Source organism: Sinocyclocheilus rhinocerous, unplaced genomic scaffold, assembly GCF_001515625.1.
Source record: "Sinocyclocheilus rhinocerous isolate Xijiao unplaced genomic scaffold, SAMN03320098_v1.1 scaffold496, whole genome shotgun sequence".
Classification (NCBI taxonomy): Eukaryota; Metazoa; Chordata; class Actinopteri; order Cypriniformes; family Cyprinidae; genus Sinocyclocheilus; species Sinocyclocheilus rhinocerous.
Window position 1 is genome coordinate 649,595 of NW_015632471.1, and position 15,165 is coordinate 664,759.

General features: G+C 37.3%; 2 protein-coding genes across 2 annotated transcripts in view; one reads left to right on the top strand and one right to left on the bottom strand.

The window, feature by feature from the left end:
* LOC107742497 (dihydropyrimidinase-related protein 1-like) overlaps window positions 1-3,255 on the bottom strand; it is a 14,062-nt gene extending 10,807 nt beyond the window's left edge. Inside the window, exon 1 of the mRNA XM_016555474.1 lies at window positions 2,504-3,255. Coding sequence (XP_016410960.1) covers window positions 2,504-2,854 — 351 coding nt within the window. The 5' untranslated portion in view covers window positions 2,855-3,255. The remainder of the gene's footprint in view (window positions 1-2,503) is intronic.
* A 1,397-nt stretch (window positions 3,256-4,652) lies between these two features.
* On the top strand, window positions 4,653-11,983 carry LOC107742510 (wolframin-like). Its single transcript, XM_016555507.1, has 10 exons — window positions 4,653-4,753; window positions 5,433-6,002; window positions 6,542-6,613; window positions 7,027-7,103; window positions 7,637-7,691; window positions 7,902-7,979; window positions 8,159-8,313; window positions 8,817-8,954; window positions 9,074-9,762; window positions 10,637-11,983. Exons 1-10 carry the CDS (start codon window positions 4,750-4,752, stop codon window positions 11,808-11,810), a joined length of 3,012 nt encoding a protein of 1,003 aa, XP_016410993.1. The 5' UTR covers window positions 4,653-4,749; the 3' UTR covers window positions 11,811-11,983.
* Window positions 11,984-15,165: the final 3,182 nt, after the last annotated feature.

Genomic DNA, 15,165 nt, shown 5'->3' on the forward strand with positions numbered 1-15,165 from the left:
TAACGACGACAGCGAACAAGAGGGAGAATGGGAGCACTGTGGGTTAGTGATGTCCGGTTCGCGAACGAATCGTTCGATTTAACCGGTTCTTCTTAGTGAACCGGTTGAACCAGTTCACCCAATCGGACTGAATCGTTTGAAACGGTTCGCGTCTCCAGTAAGCATTAATCCACAAATTACTTAAGTTATTCACTTTTTTTAACCTGGCTGACACTCCCTGTGAGTCGAAATAAACCAGTATCCCGGAGTAATTCATTTACTCAAACAGTACACTGACTGAACTGCTGTGAAGAGAGAGCTGATGATGAAAAGCAGCAAGTGTGCAGCGAGCCGGATAACGAACGTACATTCCCACTGCTGGAGCGGTTCTCGTTTTCGAGTCAAGAACCGGTTGCATCGGTTTTCGGATCACCGGTACACTCAACCGAGAACCGTTTCTTTAGGACGCGTCCGATTTGAGAACCGATGAGCTGATGATACTGCGCAAGCGTGTAATTTTTCAAGAGGACGAAAAGCATGTTACCCAAGTATTTTGTTAAACATCAGAAAGTGTGATAATATCATTTTTATTTTTAAATATTTTAAATATAATATGTTTTATTTTACTTTAAAAAAAAAGATGAATGTTTGTTTGTTTGTTTGTTTTATTTATTTATAGAGCACAATTAAAACAATGTAAGGTTGACCAATGTGCTGTACAATAGTAACTAGTAAAAAGGAGACCAACAGCACAGAAGGAAAAAGAGAGTAATAAATAAATAAGCAAGTAAAACAAACATCATAGCAAAGAAGGAGACCCACTTTGTTTACTCGATATGTTGAGCCAAAGGCTAACTCTAATAAATACAATTTCAAATTTCTTTTAAAAGAACCCAATATAGGTAAAAGTCTATATTGGGTAAATATAGGTAAAGGCAAGCTATTTCAACGCTTTGGGGCCAACACTGAAAATGCCCGGTCACCACTCAGTTTTAATCTTGTCCTAGGGATCTGGTTTGATGACCTTAGATTCCTTTGAGGTTTATGTAAATGCAAAAGATCAATTAAATAAGAGCGAGCCAGATTATGTAAGACTTTATATACTAAAATAAGTAATTTAAAATCAACCCTGTAGTGAATTGGAAGCCAATGTAAAGTAGCTCAAATCTGTGTTATATGCTGGAATTTACGAATGTATCTAATCTGTGTACTTTGTTCAGTTGAAGATTCTGTTAGGTCATCCCGGCCCAGGAGGACAGATTTGATATCATTACGTCATCGCGAATGACGTCAGTACGTTAGGGCGTAAAATAACAGATGAACCGGTTTTTTGAACCGGTTTATTGAAACGAACTGTCCGAAAGAACCGGTTCGCGGAAAAGAACCGGACTTCCCATCACTACACTGCACAAGCGAGCGCCTCTCCCGAGGGGTGCGTGTGTGTTTGAGTGTATGCGTGTGTATGTGAGCGTGTATCTGTTCGCCTGTTCGAAGACGTGTTTTTTTGTATTTGAGTGTATTTTGGAGAGCCCTCCTCACATGAAACAAAGAGAGAGAACTGGGCGAGAATCGGTAAAAAGAATGTCGGCGTTATGGGTCAAAAATGGTCTACTAATAGTTTCGTAAAATAGTTTTTGTTTTAAAATATATTGAATAATAAGGTTAATTCATGAATTAAAAACGAGTCAAATACGTTTCTAAATTTATTATTATTTGTAATTATGAATAGGCTAGTTCAAAAATAACGTTCTACAAGGAAAGATATTTTTGCATTGCAATTGGAATGTTACAAATCGACCTTACTAGAATGTTGAGTTAGGCTATCAAGTAAAAGAATGTTGAGCAAGCATGCTAACCTTAAAATATCGTTCCAATAAAACTGGGCAAAAATCTTCAAAGTGACAAACGTGACAGTAAAATAATGCGACCGACATTTACTAAATAGAAAATGCAACTTAAAAAAAATGGTTTGCATAGGAAATTCTGGAAACGCCCCATAAATTTAATCTTTTTTACTTATGGTAGCATTAACAATATTTTACACTGAAATACAAAATAAGCATATATTTCTTCTGTAGGCTAGCCTATAAGGCAGACTAATTCAAACTCAATTTTGAAGTTTTTTGTTTTTGTTTTCTTATAGTAAAATTACAGTAGGCTATTGGATTTTATATCTTAGTATGTTTTTCCAAGTATAAGGTTTTACTTTCGCATAATAGCTAGGCTAAAATAGGCTATTTTATTTGTTTGTTTTCTTATTGTAGGCCTGATAAAATTCCAGCATTTGATTGTAAATGTTGTTTCTTTTTTTAAATCATATTAAGTATGGTAACAGTTAACTAAGGTTTACTTTCGCAATTTATGTCAGAACATAGGCTAGGTACCTATAGCCTACTTAGGCTATGCGTTCATTGTTACGCATGTTGTTATTCTTTTATGAGCAAATTTGAACCTTGTGTAGCCTACTTGCATGGGTTAAGGTTCAAATCCTCCGAAAATGGTCACGCATGATATTTAAGCCCACCTTCCCGTTGTTTTGCTCATAACGACATTCCTTTTCAGTCTGATCCGTGATTTCGACACCCGGACGCCCGTCGTCTCTCTCACCCGGGGAGCTGATGGTCCCCCCGCTGATCTCATAAGCTCCAAAGTCCCCATCCACGATGCGCTCCCTGCTACTGCTCCGTGAGCTCCTGTTCCCCTTCCTCCCTACGGCGTACTGGTCAAAATCGATAGTCTTGCTATCATACGCGCCCTCGACGGAGCTAAACATTCCGTGAGACTTGTGACGCTGGTTGGGTCCGGCCGAGATGGGTTTAGCCAGGTACACAGGGAGCTCATCCTCCCGGTTCCACTGTCGCCTACAGTCCGACATCACTCATAGGAGGGAGATGATGCTCTAATACAATGATGAAGCGAGATGCCAGTGCAGAAAACCAGGCCAGCCTTGGTTTGCCTGGGGATGCGGAGGTCGCAGCTTGCAGACTGATAATGATGCTGCGATCTACCACTTCCAAGACAGTCTGATAGCCTATAATAACGCGTTTTTTTAATGAGCTAGTCCGAATAAAATTGCATCCTCAGATCCAGTTCTCTCTGAACATTTTAATTTAGACCTATATCAATGGGGTTTTTTCTGTTTTTTTTTTTGTCGAACTGAAGATTTGGGCAATGCAGTGACTGCCATCCTCCATCCGAAAGTGCGTGCAGATGCGCAAAAACACTGCAGTCAGCTGCACTGACTTGCATAAAACTACCAGTCTGGGTAAACGCATGGAACTTTGGAGAGCTCTAGTGGTGTTTCGAGTCGTGAACGTATCTTTCAAATGAAATTGTTTATTTACACGCACTAGCCTATATAGCCTATATATTTTTGACTTATGTTTTCACTGAAGTGAAGTCTCTCCCATTTCACCACGTGACAGCTTTGGAATAATTTTTTAATGATGTTTTGAATAGGCCATTCATCGCGTATGTGAAAGAACAGAATGATATTCATGAACGAAATGAATACGAATATTCTCCTTCTTGAACGAAGTGAATGGACCAGGGCACCAGCTACTATGTTATTTAGCTAAGCTATGATTGTTTTCTTTTTATCAACCTTTTTCTATACCTTAAGTAGGCCTACTGTCTCACAGTTAGACAAACAAACAAACAAATACATATATTTTTAATTTTGTGGGATGTAGCTACTTAAAGCACTCTTTCTGGAGTCACACTTTTCAGCATGTACAACTGTTTTTAACGAATAGGTTGAGTGAATGAATGACTTCTTCATAACAAAAACACACTTGTCGCCACCTATTGGCGTAAATGCCCGATTGCACTAAAACCGATATAACGACAAATATAAATAGCTTATAGAATATAGCCTAATTCTTCAAATTCTATGAGGGGAAGTCACTGGAATCACTTTCAGAACGATTTTTACAGCTGATGTTCACGTCAAAAATGGACAGCCAATCAGAATCCATCAACTTTAAAGAGCTCGAGCATTTAAACCGGCAAACAACATAACATCGCGTTTATAATAAACAGAAAATTATCATTCTGTTGGGATGGACGTAGTAGGTGTTAATGGTTCTTAACGGCAGAAATCAGTGATCGGATGTTTAGTAAACAGAATAGATTCAAAAGATTCGAGTTGAGATTAATCAAATCAAAACCCCCAACCACTGTTCAGTCTAGCCTTGGTCCCTAGTGTCTCCTCCTTTTTCATCGTTGTTTCACAAATAGCACGGGGTGTAATGAACATTTGGAGCTGCAAGAGCGTCCCGCAACAACACTACAATCTGCTTCTTCTGTGAAATGGCATACACCACTGTGCGAGCAAAAAGATATTATTATTACTTCGTTGACATCTAGTGGCTGCCCATAGGTCTAACCGACGTTCATTCACTGAACCTCCTTCATGAATTTTTCAAGATAAAAAAGGGTCACAATTATTATTTTACGCTATTCTAAGCTTACCCGCTAGTCTTTCGCCACAGTAAGACTAATTAAGTGCGATGATGACAATCCTTTGGGCAATGCCATTCACTGATTGCTCGAGTCCTATCCAATCAGAGAGGAACTCTTTGATTGGCACTTGAATTATCCAATCGAAGCTCGTTCTCTGGAGGTATGGTGGGCTTTAACAACAGCGATTCCTTAGTGGGGCTCTGGTTTCACAGAGCTGTTATGTGTGGACAGCACAGAAAACTTTTAAAAGAGTTTATTTTCGTTGTGTTACGCCATATATTGAGGAAGACTGTTCATTCAGCTTAAATGAGTAAGTTGTTTCGATTCTCTTTTATTTTATTTTGAGTACTAAAACTACCTTTAATTTCAGCACAGTTATTCTCTAAGGTCTGTCAAAACATAATATTGTGTACACGCATTCATTTGGTATATAGTAGGTTATCAAAATGTATATAAAAATACAGTTAACATGTGAAAACCATGTGATGAATTTGGTTATTTATACAGGCTAATTAAATATGTAAGTGATTAAGTTATTCTTTGTAAGCTGATCAGCTTAAATGAGTAAGTTGTTTCGATTCTCTTTTCTTTTATTTTGAGTACTAAAACTACCTTTAATTTCAGCAGTTATTCTCTAAGGTCTGTCAAAACATAATATTGTGTACACGCATTTATTTGGTATATAGTAGGTTATCAAAATGTATATAAAAATACAGTTAACATGTGAAAACCATGTGATGAATTTGGTTATTTATACAGGCTAATTAAATATGTAAGTGATTAAGTTATTCTTTGTAAGCTGATATACACTGTATACATTTGTGTGGTGTATGTAGTGGAGTTTAGATGTCAAAAGCATGTTATGAAGTTGGTAGGTTAACCAATTGTGTAAGAACACATAAATATGTAAGAAATGAGTAAGTGAAAAAAAAAAATACTGGTGCTCTTTGTAAACATTATGTCTTTGCACTTTGTTTGTTGTCTTTTAGGTGAGAAGGATGTTAGTGCTAACCCACCACCATCTCCTGAGACTCTCAAGGAGAAAAGTGCAGCCCACAAAAGTCTCAACCCTCCTTTTCCATCAACTAAATCCATTCCAGGCACTGAGATGGCGGGTCCCCCCCTCTCCAGTTCTGGCAGCCCAGACCAACCACCTAAATCCACCCCTTCTTCAAGTCAAGATACTAAATTAAAACAAACTAATGTTAAAACCTCAAACCTTCCAGCCAGATCAACAGCTGAAAAACCAGCAACACCGAAACCTGCCCCTACATCATCACATATCTCTAAAACTACTCCAACTATGCCAGCTACAACATCATCATCATTATCAAAATCAACATTATCTTCTCCCAATGATCCATCCACACCCAGCATCACCATTTCTGCTGATCCTACACAATCTACATCTACTCCTGAAGGTTCACTGCCCTCCACCAAAATACCTGCAGTGGGTTTATCAATCCCACGTCAACGGAGCTTTTTGGCTGCAGCCCAAAAGGTGATGATGCAGGAGAAAATAAGAAAGGCTGAGGAAGAGACCAAGGCTGAAGAATGTGGTAAGTGAAGCTTTGCATAACAAAGAAAGCTGAAGGACAATCTGCTAAAAAAAAAAAAGTTTTTGTATGATCCAATTTCAGATTTCTTTGTTGTATTTAACTCTTTGAAATTATTTCAGATATTTACCTTGTCAAAAATCAAACAGGCTTATTATGTTTGATATTTTTTGATAGTACCATATTAATTGTAGTTTCTTGATATGCATTCATTATGAATGACACTAAAGCAATCCATCCAAATGAGGGTAATCAGTGAGACATGGCGGGGCTACTGACACATGCTAGTGTGTGCTAGCTTTATTTTCACCAAGAACATAAATCCTATTTTTATCACAAACCAATGCGCTTTATTAGGATGTCAGTGTTCAAGAAATAGATCCACCTCTCACTTGAATATCTGAGGGGTACATTTATTTACTCATGGCCTGGTTTTGCTTTTGTGGCTTGGTTTCAGCCTGGATTCATTAAGACTTCAAGTTCAATATTGTGTCACCACAGTGTTCACATAATCATAAGTGAGTGACTGTTATCTCTCGTAGATGATATGGATGAAGATCTGCCTTTTGAGGAGCTCCTGGAGAAAGCTGAGGCTGGAGACCCTAGAGCACAGAGTAGAGTGAGTACATGAACACACGTGTTTGAAATAATATTAAAATTACGAATATTGTCATATTATGAAATAATATGACAATGTGAAACTGGTCATAAAATTTATTCTGAAAAAATATGCGGTGTACCTGATAAACTGATAACAAGCAAAGAAAACTATGTTCAGTAAAATCATACTCAAGCTCCTGTTTCCATTCAAAAATGTTTTTTTATTAAAAATAGTAATTCTTGGATTGTTCTGGAACTTTATTCAGCATTAATTACGATCTAACTAGCAGGATTTACAAATTTTTTTGCAAAGATGAGCATAGTTGAATTATTTAGAGGATTTGTGGATTCATTAAGACTTCAAGTTCAATATTGTGTCACCACAGTGTTCACATAATCATAAGTGAGTGACTGTTATCTCTCGTAGATGATATGGATGAAGATCTGCCTTTTGAGGAGCTCCTGGAGAAAGCTGAGGCTGGAGACCCTAGAGCACAGAGTAGAGTGAGTACATGAACACACGTGTTTGAAATAATATTAAAATTACGAATATTGTCATATTATGAAATAATATGACAATGTGAAACTGGTCATAAAATTTATTCTGAAAAAATATGCGGTGTACCTGATAAACTGATAACAAGCAAAGAAATTATATCTCATGACTTAATGATGGACTAAATCCTATTCTGCAATTGGGGTCCTTTCCTTAATGACCTTTGATTGAACATGTGTGCTGTGATTTCAGAACTTAAACCATAACTGATTGTGATGGTATTGGCGCTGTGTGACGCTATTCTCCATTGACCTATATAATGAACACAAGTGTTTATAATGTAGCTATCGGATTTTAAACGATCTACAGTGTATTTTCCGATACAAATTCAATTCTGTCGTGTTTCTGTCTGCCTTAAAGTGTGTCCTTTTTGGCATGGCCATGATGAGTGTGTCTATTTTCAGCTTTCTGGCAGATGAGCCCAGTCTCAATATAACTCAATTGCCCCTACGTGTACATATTCTCACACATACTCTCACAGTCAGAGGCCATGTCTGAGATGCTGGAGAATGTCAGCCAGGTCAATACTATACCAGGTAATTGGCAGATTTCTTTCTTTCTTTCTTTCTTTTCAACAGCATTTTCCATCCTTGCATACCTTAAATCTGAAACGGGTGGCATTTTTGACCAAATTTTGAGTTTTGGGATGCTTATATTGTTAAACAAACACCTGATTGTGATTAAGAAATACATTTTTTAACATGTCTTGCTAGTAGTAACTTATTTTAATCCATTCTTCCTAATAGGTGAACCTGCTGTATGTGGTGTAACACCCAGCATTCATACTCAGAGGAAAATCCTGGAGACCATGGTGTCTAATGAATGTAAGTGTACATATTTGTGTGTACACAAATGCAATAAATTGAATCTTTTTTTGAGAACAGTAAAGGATGGTTGGTAAAGGAACTGAATGGTTGGTAAACCAACCTGAGGTATAATTTTCAAAATATTAGACAGAGATACTCATAACTTATCACAAATATGCATCTTTGTCCTTCTACAGCTAGCTCTAAGTATGTGGATGTGGAAGATTTTGTGGAGATGACGAAAAAGTTCACAGAAGGCATAGCGTACGCTCCCACACTGAGAACCTCAGGCGTAGATGCAACGGGAGAGGAGAAGACGTTAAGTAAAAGTGATGTAGCCACATTTGAAATGGTGAGGTGCTATGGAAGAAGATAGAGATAAGTGCAGATGTTTTCACATAGCAGCAAATTTTCAAAACATCAATTAAAATGGGAGGTGTTTGATGAATATATAAGCTATCGTCATTTATTTGTCTATGAGAAAGGCGCTTAAAGGATGTGCTGAAAAATGAAAATTCTCTTATCAGTTCCTCACCTTCATGTTGTACCTGTGTGACGTTCTGTCTTTTGTGGAAAACAGTTTTTTGTCTATAATGAAACTCAGTGAGATCCAAAGCAAAACTGGATGCCAGTGACTTTCACTGTAAGGAAATACAAATCACTGAGACATTTTTTAAAATATATATTTTGTGTTTTGTTTGGAATGACATGAGGTTGAGTAAATTATGTCAGAATTTTAATTTTGGGTGAACTTTCCCCTTAACTTAAATGTCCACCAATGAGACCGTAATGTAAGTTGATAAAACCAGCTTTATACTTGCTAATACATCAAAAAATGCTGCTTTTTTCATACAGGAAAAAAATGAATTGGCCCCCGTCACTCATAAGCGTCATCGAAAGTCCAGCTGGGGAATGTCGGGTAGTGGGATGATATTGACTACCAGACGCAGTGGTGCGATGAAGAGAGCCCTGGACATAAAATCCCACTTCTTGGTGAAAAACAAATTGACAAAAATTATGTATAAAAGTGATGAAGCTATTTATCCAACTTTTGTTTGACAGTACTCTTGTAAAATGCAAATGTTGACTCATTGTCTTTCCTTACCCTGTAGGGTCTGCAGTACCCTCTCCATGTGATTATTGAGATGAAGGAACTTTTAATTGACTGGGCATCTCGTGCTGGTGTCCAGTGGCTGAGCACCATCATCCCAACGCAACACGTCAATGCCCTTATCTTCTTCTTCATCATCTCCAATCTCACCATTGATCTGTTTGCCTTCGTCATCCCGCTCCTCATCTTCTACCTCTCCTTTATCTCCATGGCCATCTGCACACTGAGAGTCTTCAAGAGCAGCAAAGGATGGGAGAACTTCAGTGCCTTAACCGCCCTCCTCACACGCTTCGAGCCCAGCCTGGACGTGGAGCAAGCGGAGTCCAACTTTGGCTGGAACAACATGGAGCAGTACCTCTACTTCATGATATCAGTGTTCTTTACGATCTTCACCTTCCCAGTAGCAGATAAAGGCTGGATCCCATGCTCGGAGCTTTCCACAGTGGCCATCTTCTTCACGGCAATGAGCTACATGAGCCTGAGCCCATCTGCGGCAGCTTACGCACGAAGGGCACTCATCATCGAGGTGGCTTCATCTTTGTGTGCCTTGACCAGCAGGTTGCCGAAGGAAATGGCGATGGCCAGGATGCTGGGACATATTTTCACAACCATCCCTCTAGGAGAATCACTGGTGCTAGAGCTCAGTGTACCCTGTGTGCTCTACATCTACCTTTTCTACTTGTTCTTCAGGTAAAAGAACGTTTTTACTGTACCTATTTAAGGCAATGTACATCCAATCCACTGGATTGGACCAGGGTTATGTTATTATATATATATTCACAAAGAAAACTTGCAATAATAGCTGAAAATTATTAAAAATATTATATATGATTATATATTTTTTTATCAAATATTACATTTCCTGTAAACAAATGCCAAAAAAATGGCCAAAAATTGTATTCGTTTACATTTATAATTGTATATTTACATGAACAATTTTAATGTCTAATTATTCAATATTTATGCATTTTTCACACGTAAATGTTTTTTTTTTCATGAAATGTCAATTTCGTTCACAAAGAAAACTTGCAATAATATCGGAAAATTATTACAAATATTATTTATGATTATACATTTCAAACACACATTTTTTCATTAAATGTTTCGTTTTCTGTACAAAGAAAAATTGCCCAAAAATTACAAAGGAAATAAATTTTCCTTTAAATAAAAAAGGAAACACTTTTTCTGGAAAATAAAGACATAATGACGAAACATTGCTAATTGGTTAGCAATTTTTAAATCATCCTTATGCTATCAAGGATATGACAATTAATTCTCGCAGTTTTCGATATGGCTATTCATCTATGCTAGCCAGCTAGATCATTTTACCTAGTAGAAACCAATATCACAACCAGTGTCACAGAAAACCAGTTTGTAAGGCATAAAAATTTATTTACATTATCAAAATAAATAAAATAAAATAAGATATAGCGCTAACCCAATAGGGCAAGTAACAGTTTCCTCAAGTAAATAATCAAGTTAGTATAATATACAGTATTATTGATACTGGTGTTTGAATATAATGACCATACCTAATCAGACCTCTTTTTTAAATAATGTACAGTATGGCACGCATGAGGGGATTCAGAGGGACGTACTGCTTCCTGGTGCCGTACCTGGTCTGCTTTGTGTGGTGCGAGTTCTCTGTGGTCCTGCTGTGGAACTCTACCACCATTGGCCTTATCCGCACTTGTGTGGCCTACTTCCTCTTCCTGTTTGCCTTACCCGTTTTGGCTTTGGGTCTGATGGTGATGCTGCTGATTCAGATGGTTAAGTGGTTCCTGGAGTTGGAGTTGACTAAAATGCTGGTGACGCTGGCAGTGTGTGCCGTCCCTGTGATCCTGCGGCTTTGGACTCGATTCAGCCTGTCCATCCTAAATGTCTTCCGTTCCATCACCCACAGAGGTCCGGTGAAATTGATCCTCCTGTGCATCACTACGGTGATTTTACTCTGCGGCGTCTATGTCTATAATGCTGAAGGTCTGAAGGTGTATAACTCCACAATCACCTGGCAGGAATATGGTACACTGTGCGGCCCACGTGCTTGGCAGGATCGCGGGATGGCTCAAACACAGCTCTTCTGCAGCCATCTGGAGGGTCATCGTGTCACTTGGACCGGAATATTCCGTCGTATTCGTGTAGCTGAGATGGAAAACGGAGCTCAGTCTGTTATAAACTTGCTACCGGTGTTTATGGGAGACTGGTTGCGGTGTCTCTATGGTGAGGTTTATCCCAAGTGTGAACCACAGAATAATATGTCTCCAGTTGCGAATGTCACGGGAGTCGAGCCTGTCAATGCCACAATGCTGTTCCTCCAGCAGGGAGAGGAGGAGCTCTGTCGGATAAAGGCCTTTGCGAAACACCAGTGCCACGTTAAACGCTTTGACAGTTACCGCTTTGAGGTGACGGTCGGCATGCCGGTGGATGGAGTCACACAAGTTGACGATCCGGCAGGTGACATCCTCCTAATGGCGAGTTACGAGTTTAAACAGGTGTTGCTGAACCTCGATCCAGGCAGCATGGTAGAGTTCAGTACAAAGCTGGAAGGGAAGTTGGGTACCAAACTACCTGCATTTGAACTGAAAGCCATACACTGTCTGGACTGCAGCTCATCATTGGTGCCTGAGGGACGACAGGTCAAGATTGAACGGAACTGGAGGAAGACCATGCTTAAAGCCATTAAATTTGCATTTGACTTCTTCTTTGCTCCCTTTCTCTGTGCTAGGATCAGTGTGTAAAGAAGTAGAAGAAAAGATGACATACAGAAATCTGAATCACAGTCAAAATGTTTGAAGTTTTTTCAACGTCAGAAGAATTTAAAAGAGCTGTCAAACTCCAAACACAATTTTCAGGAAACATTTAAAAAAAAAAAATTAATTAATTCTTCTGATATGTTAGAGATCATGTTATTGTTGTGGCATTGGGAAAATGATGGAATATATATTTGATCATTTTTTTCATATATTAGCTTGATTCTATTCCGTAGCTATTATAAAATTGTTAATTCTTTGATACTTCACCACCAGTCTAAAGTTTAGAACATGGTTTTTAAATGTTTTTTTTTAACTCTCTTATGCTCACCTAGGCTGCTTTTGTTTGATTAAAAATACAGTAAAAGCAGTTATATTGTAAAATATTACTACAATTTGCAATATCTGAATTACTGTCACATGATCCTTCAGGTCAAATATTATCATGTGACACTGAAGACTGGAGTAATGGCTGCTGAAAAGTTAGCTTCACAGGAATAAATTATGTCTTAAATAGAAAACGGTTATTTTAAATTTGATTAATATTCCACAATATTACTGTTTTACTGTGTTTTTGATCAAATAAATCCAGCTTTGGTAAATGCTTTTTTAACAGCATAAAAACAATTATTCTACACCTTTGACTGGTAGTGTGTAAGTTTCATGACAGTTCTATTATAAAATGATAAAAGTTAATGTAATCTGTCTAAAAAAATTGTTCACCCAAAATTAAATTTAGTAATCATTTACAAGTGTTACAAATTAATAATTTAAGTTATCCATTGAGTGTTTTTTTTAACTGCCCTCATTCCACAGATTAACCATGTTTTTTTTTTAGCAAGTTTTGCTGAAATTATCATTCTCTGCATTCATAGCATTCTATTAAATTGCAGAACATATGCAAAAAAAGCAGCGAAATATGACACAATGGTCAAAGATTTCTAATGCACGTTTACATACAAAAATGTTTAAAAAGCAGATTTGCAAACCAGATTCGATCTAAGAACCAATGTTTCTGACCTTCAGAAATTCAGCCTGACATTTACAACTCATTTATGATTACAATCTTAATGAGCAATGGATCTTTATTCACATTTTTTGTATGATTTTGTTTCATTTTTGTGTGTGTGTGTGTGTGTGTGTTTGTGTGTCATGAATAAGAATGCATGGAACACTTGTCTAGTATTTAGAGTATTTATCAAATGAAGTGTTTCTGTGAACATGAGCCTTATATATTATTTGTTAATTCAAATAACTTTTTTTTTCTTTTTTGTCTTTTAAATAACATTTGAGTCTTTGAGTCACTGATAAACATCTGCATACACTCATACAGCCAGCTCACACTTTGTCGCACTCTGATGATGTCACTCTTTGTTAAATAGAAAAACCATCTCCACACAGATGTTTTCCTTAAAGGTTCTATGACAAGTGGATGTAAAACCTGTTTACATTATCTTTGGAATTAAGTTTTTATTTTTGTGAAAATGTAAAAATTAATTAAAGTGCCTTTAAGATTCACAGTTATTGTCCTTCTAAGGTCTGATGCTGCATAGTATGCAGTTAGCTCACTATAAGCATATCAGGTGTGTGTGTGTGTGTGTGTGTGTTAAATACCCAGAAGCAGACAGAGAGACTGAGAAACAGCACTATGAAAAAAAAACTGTATAATATACAGTAAGTACAGATGTCATATTAATTTAATCACATTCATCCATTTGCCTCTTTTATTTTTCCATTAAGTGTCAATAGAATATGTTTAGGCATCATAGATATACACATTAGTAACACTGGATAATGAAAAACATGCGTTTTTGTGTGTATGCTTGTATGTATAGGCCTATTTGTGTGTGTGTGTGTGTGTGTGTGTTTGTGTGTCATGAATAAGAATGCATGGAACACTTGTCTAGTATTTAGAGTATTTATCAAATGAAGTGTTTCTGTGAACATGAGCCTTATATATTATTTGTTAATTCAAATAACTTTTTTTTTCTTTTTTGTCTTTTAAATAACATTTGAGTCTTTGAGTCACTGATAAACATCTGCATACACTCATACAGCCAGCTCACACTTTGTCGCACTCTGATGATGTCACTCTTTGTTAAATAGAAAAACCATCTCCACACAGATGTTTTCCTTAAAGGTTCTATGACAAGTGGATGTAAAACCTGTTTACATTATCTTTGGAATTAAGTTTTTATTTTTGTGAAAATGTAAAAATTAATTAAAGTGCCTTTAAGATTCACAGTTATTGTCCTTCTAAGGTCTGATGCTGCATAGTATGCAGTTAGCTCACTATAAGCATATCAGGTGTGTGTGTGTGTGTGTGTGTGTTAAATACCCAGAAGCAGACAGAGAGACTGAGAAACAGCACTATGAAAAAAAACTGTATAATATACAGTAAGTACAGATGTCATATTAATTTTTAATCACATTCATCCATTTGCCTCTTTTATTTTTCCATTAAGTGTCAATAGAATATGTTTAGGCATCATAGATATACACATTAGTAACACTGGATAATGAAAAACATGCGTTTTTGTGTGTATGCTTGTATGTATAGGCCTATTTGTGTGTGTGTGTGTGTGTGTGTGAGAGAGAGAGAGAGTGTGTGTGCCCTGAACAAACTTAAGCTATTATTCCCTGGTTGCATTGTGAATGTGAGTGTGTTTCACTGCATGACTGAGAGGAAAGCATGAGAGAATGCATAATGGCAGAAGGCCTATCGCCATGGTAACAGGATGAAAGAGAATGAAAGTGTGCAATAGAAAGAGGAACAGAGTGAAAAAAGCGAAGAATCATTGTCTCAGGGTACAAAAATGATGTGAATGAACTACAAATGTAAAAATAAGAGTAGAGGGACTGATTGTAAGAGGCACAGCCTCAGTATATGTAGAGCAAAGAGTACTAGAAAAATGGGACAGACAAACACGTGAACACCAGAAAAGACAGAAAAGGGACGAAGTCAAAGAAAATGAGAAAGCAAGCAAGCAAGCTCGCTCGTCAGTTTGAGAGCACCCCGTTAACATCATAACACTTTAAAAAAGGATTCATTAAAAGAATGTTACATTCATTCAGCCTTGTTCATATAGCAAAAACAGTCACTGACCTCCGTGTCATAGTCTACACAGACACCCAACAATTCATTACCACATCTACACCAAACAAACAGTCACCTAGAAGGTGAATGGCACCTTAAACGAAAGATAACTCGCAGTGTTCTTTCTACAGTGGATAGAGAGTTACATGTACACCTGTGTGGTCATAGAAAACACAGTGTGCAGAGATTCACATTTACACATGGTTTATCCACTTACTAGATGCTACATATTGGAACGTTCCAAAT

What these genes read in the sequence shown, in the direction of transcription:
- LOC107742510 (XM_016555507.1), top strand. An exon ending in ACCCTAGAGCACAGAGTAGA is followed by an intron (nt 7,104 to 7,636) that starts GTGAGTACATGA and finishes ATACTCTCACAG; the next exon opens with TCAGAGGCCATGTCTGAGAT. An exon ending in ATGTAGCCACATTTGAAATG is followed by an intron (nt 8,314 to 8,816) that starts GTGAGGTGCTAT and finishes TTTTTCATACAG; the next exon opens with GAAAAAAATGAATTGGCCCC.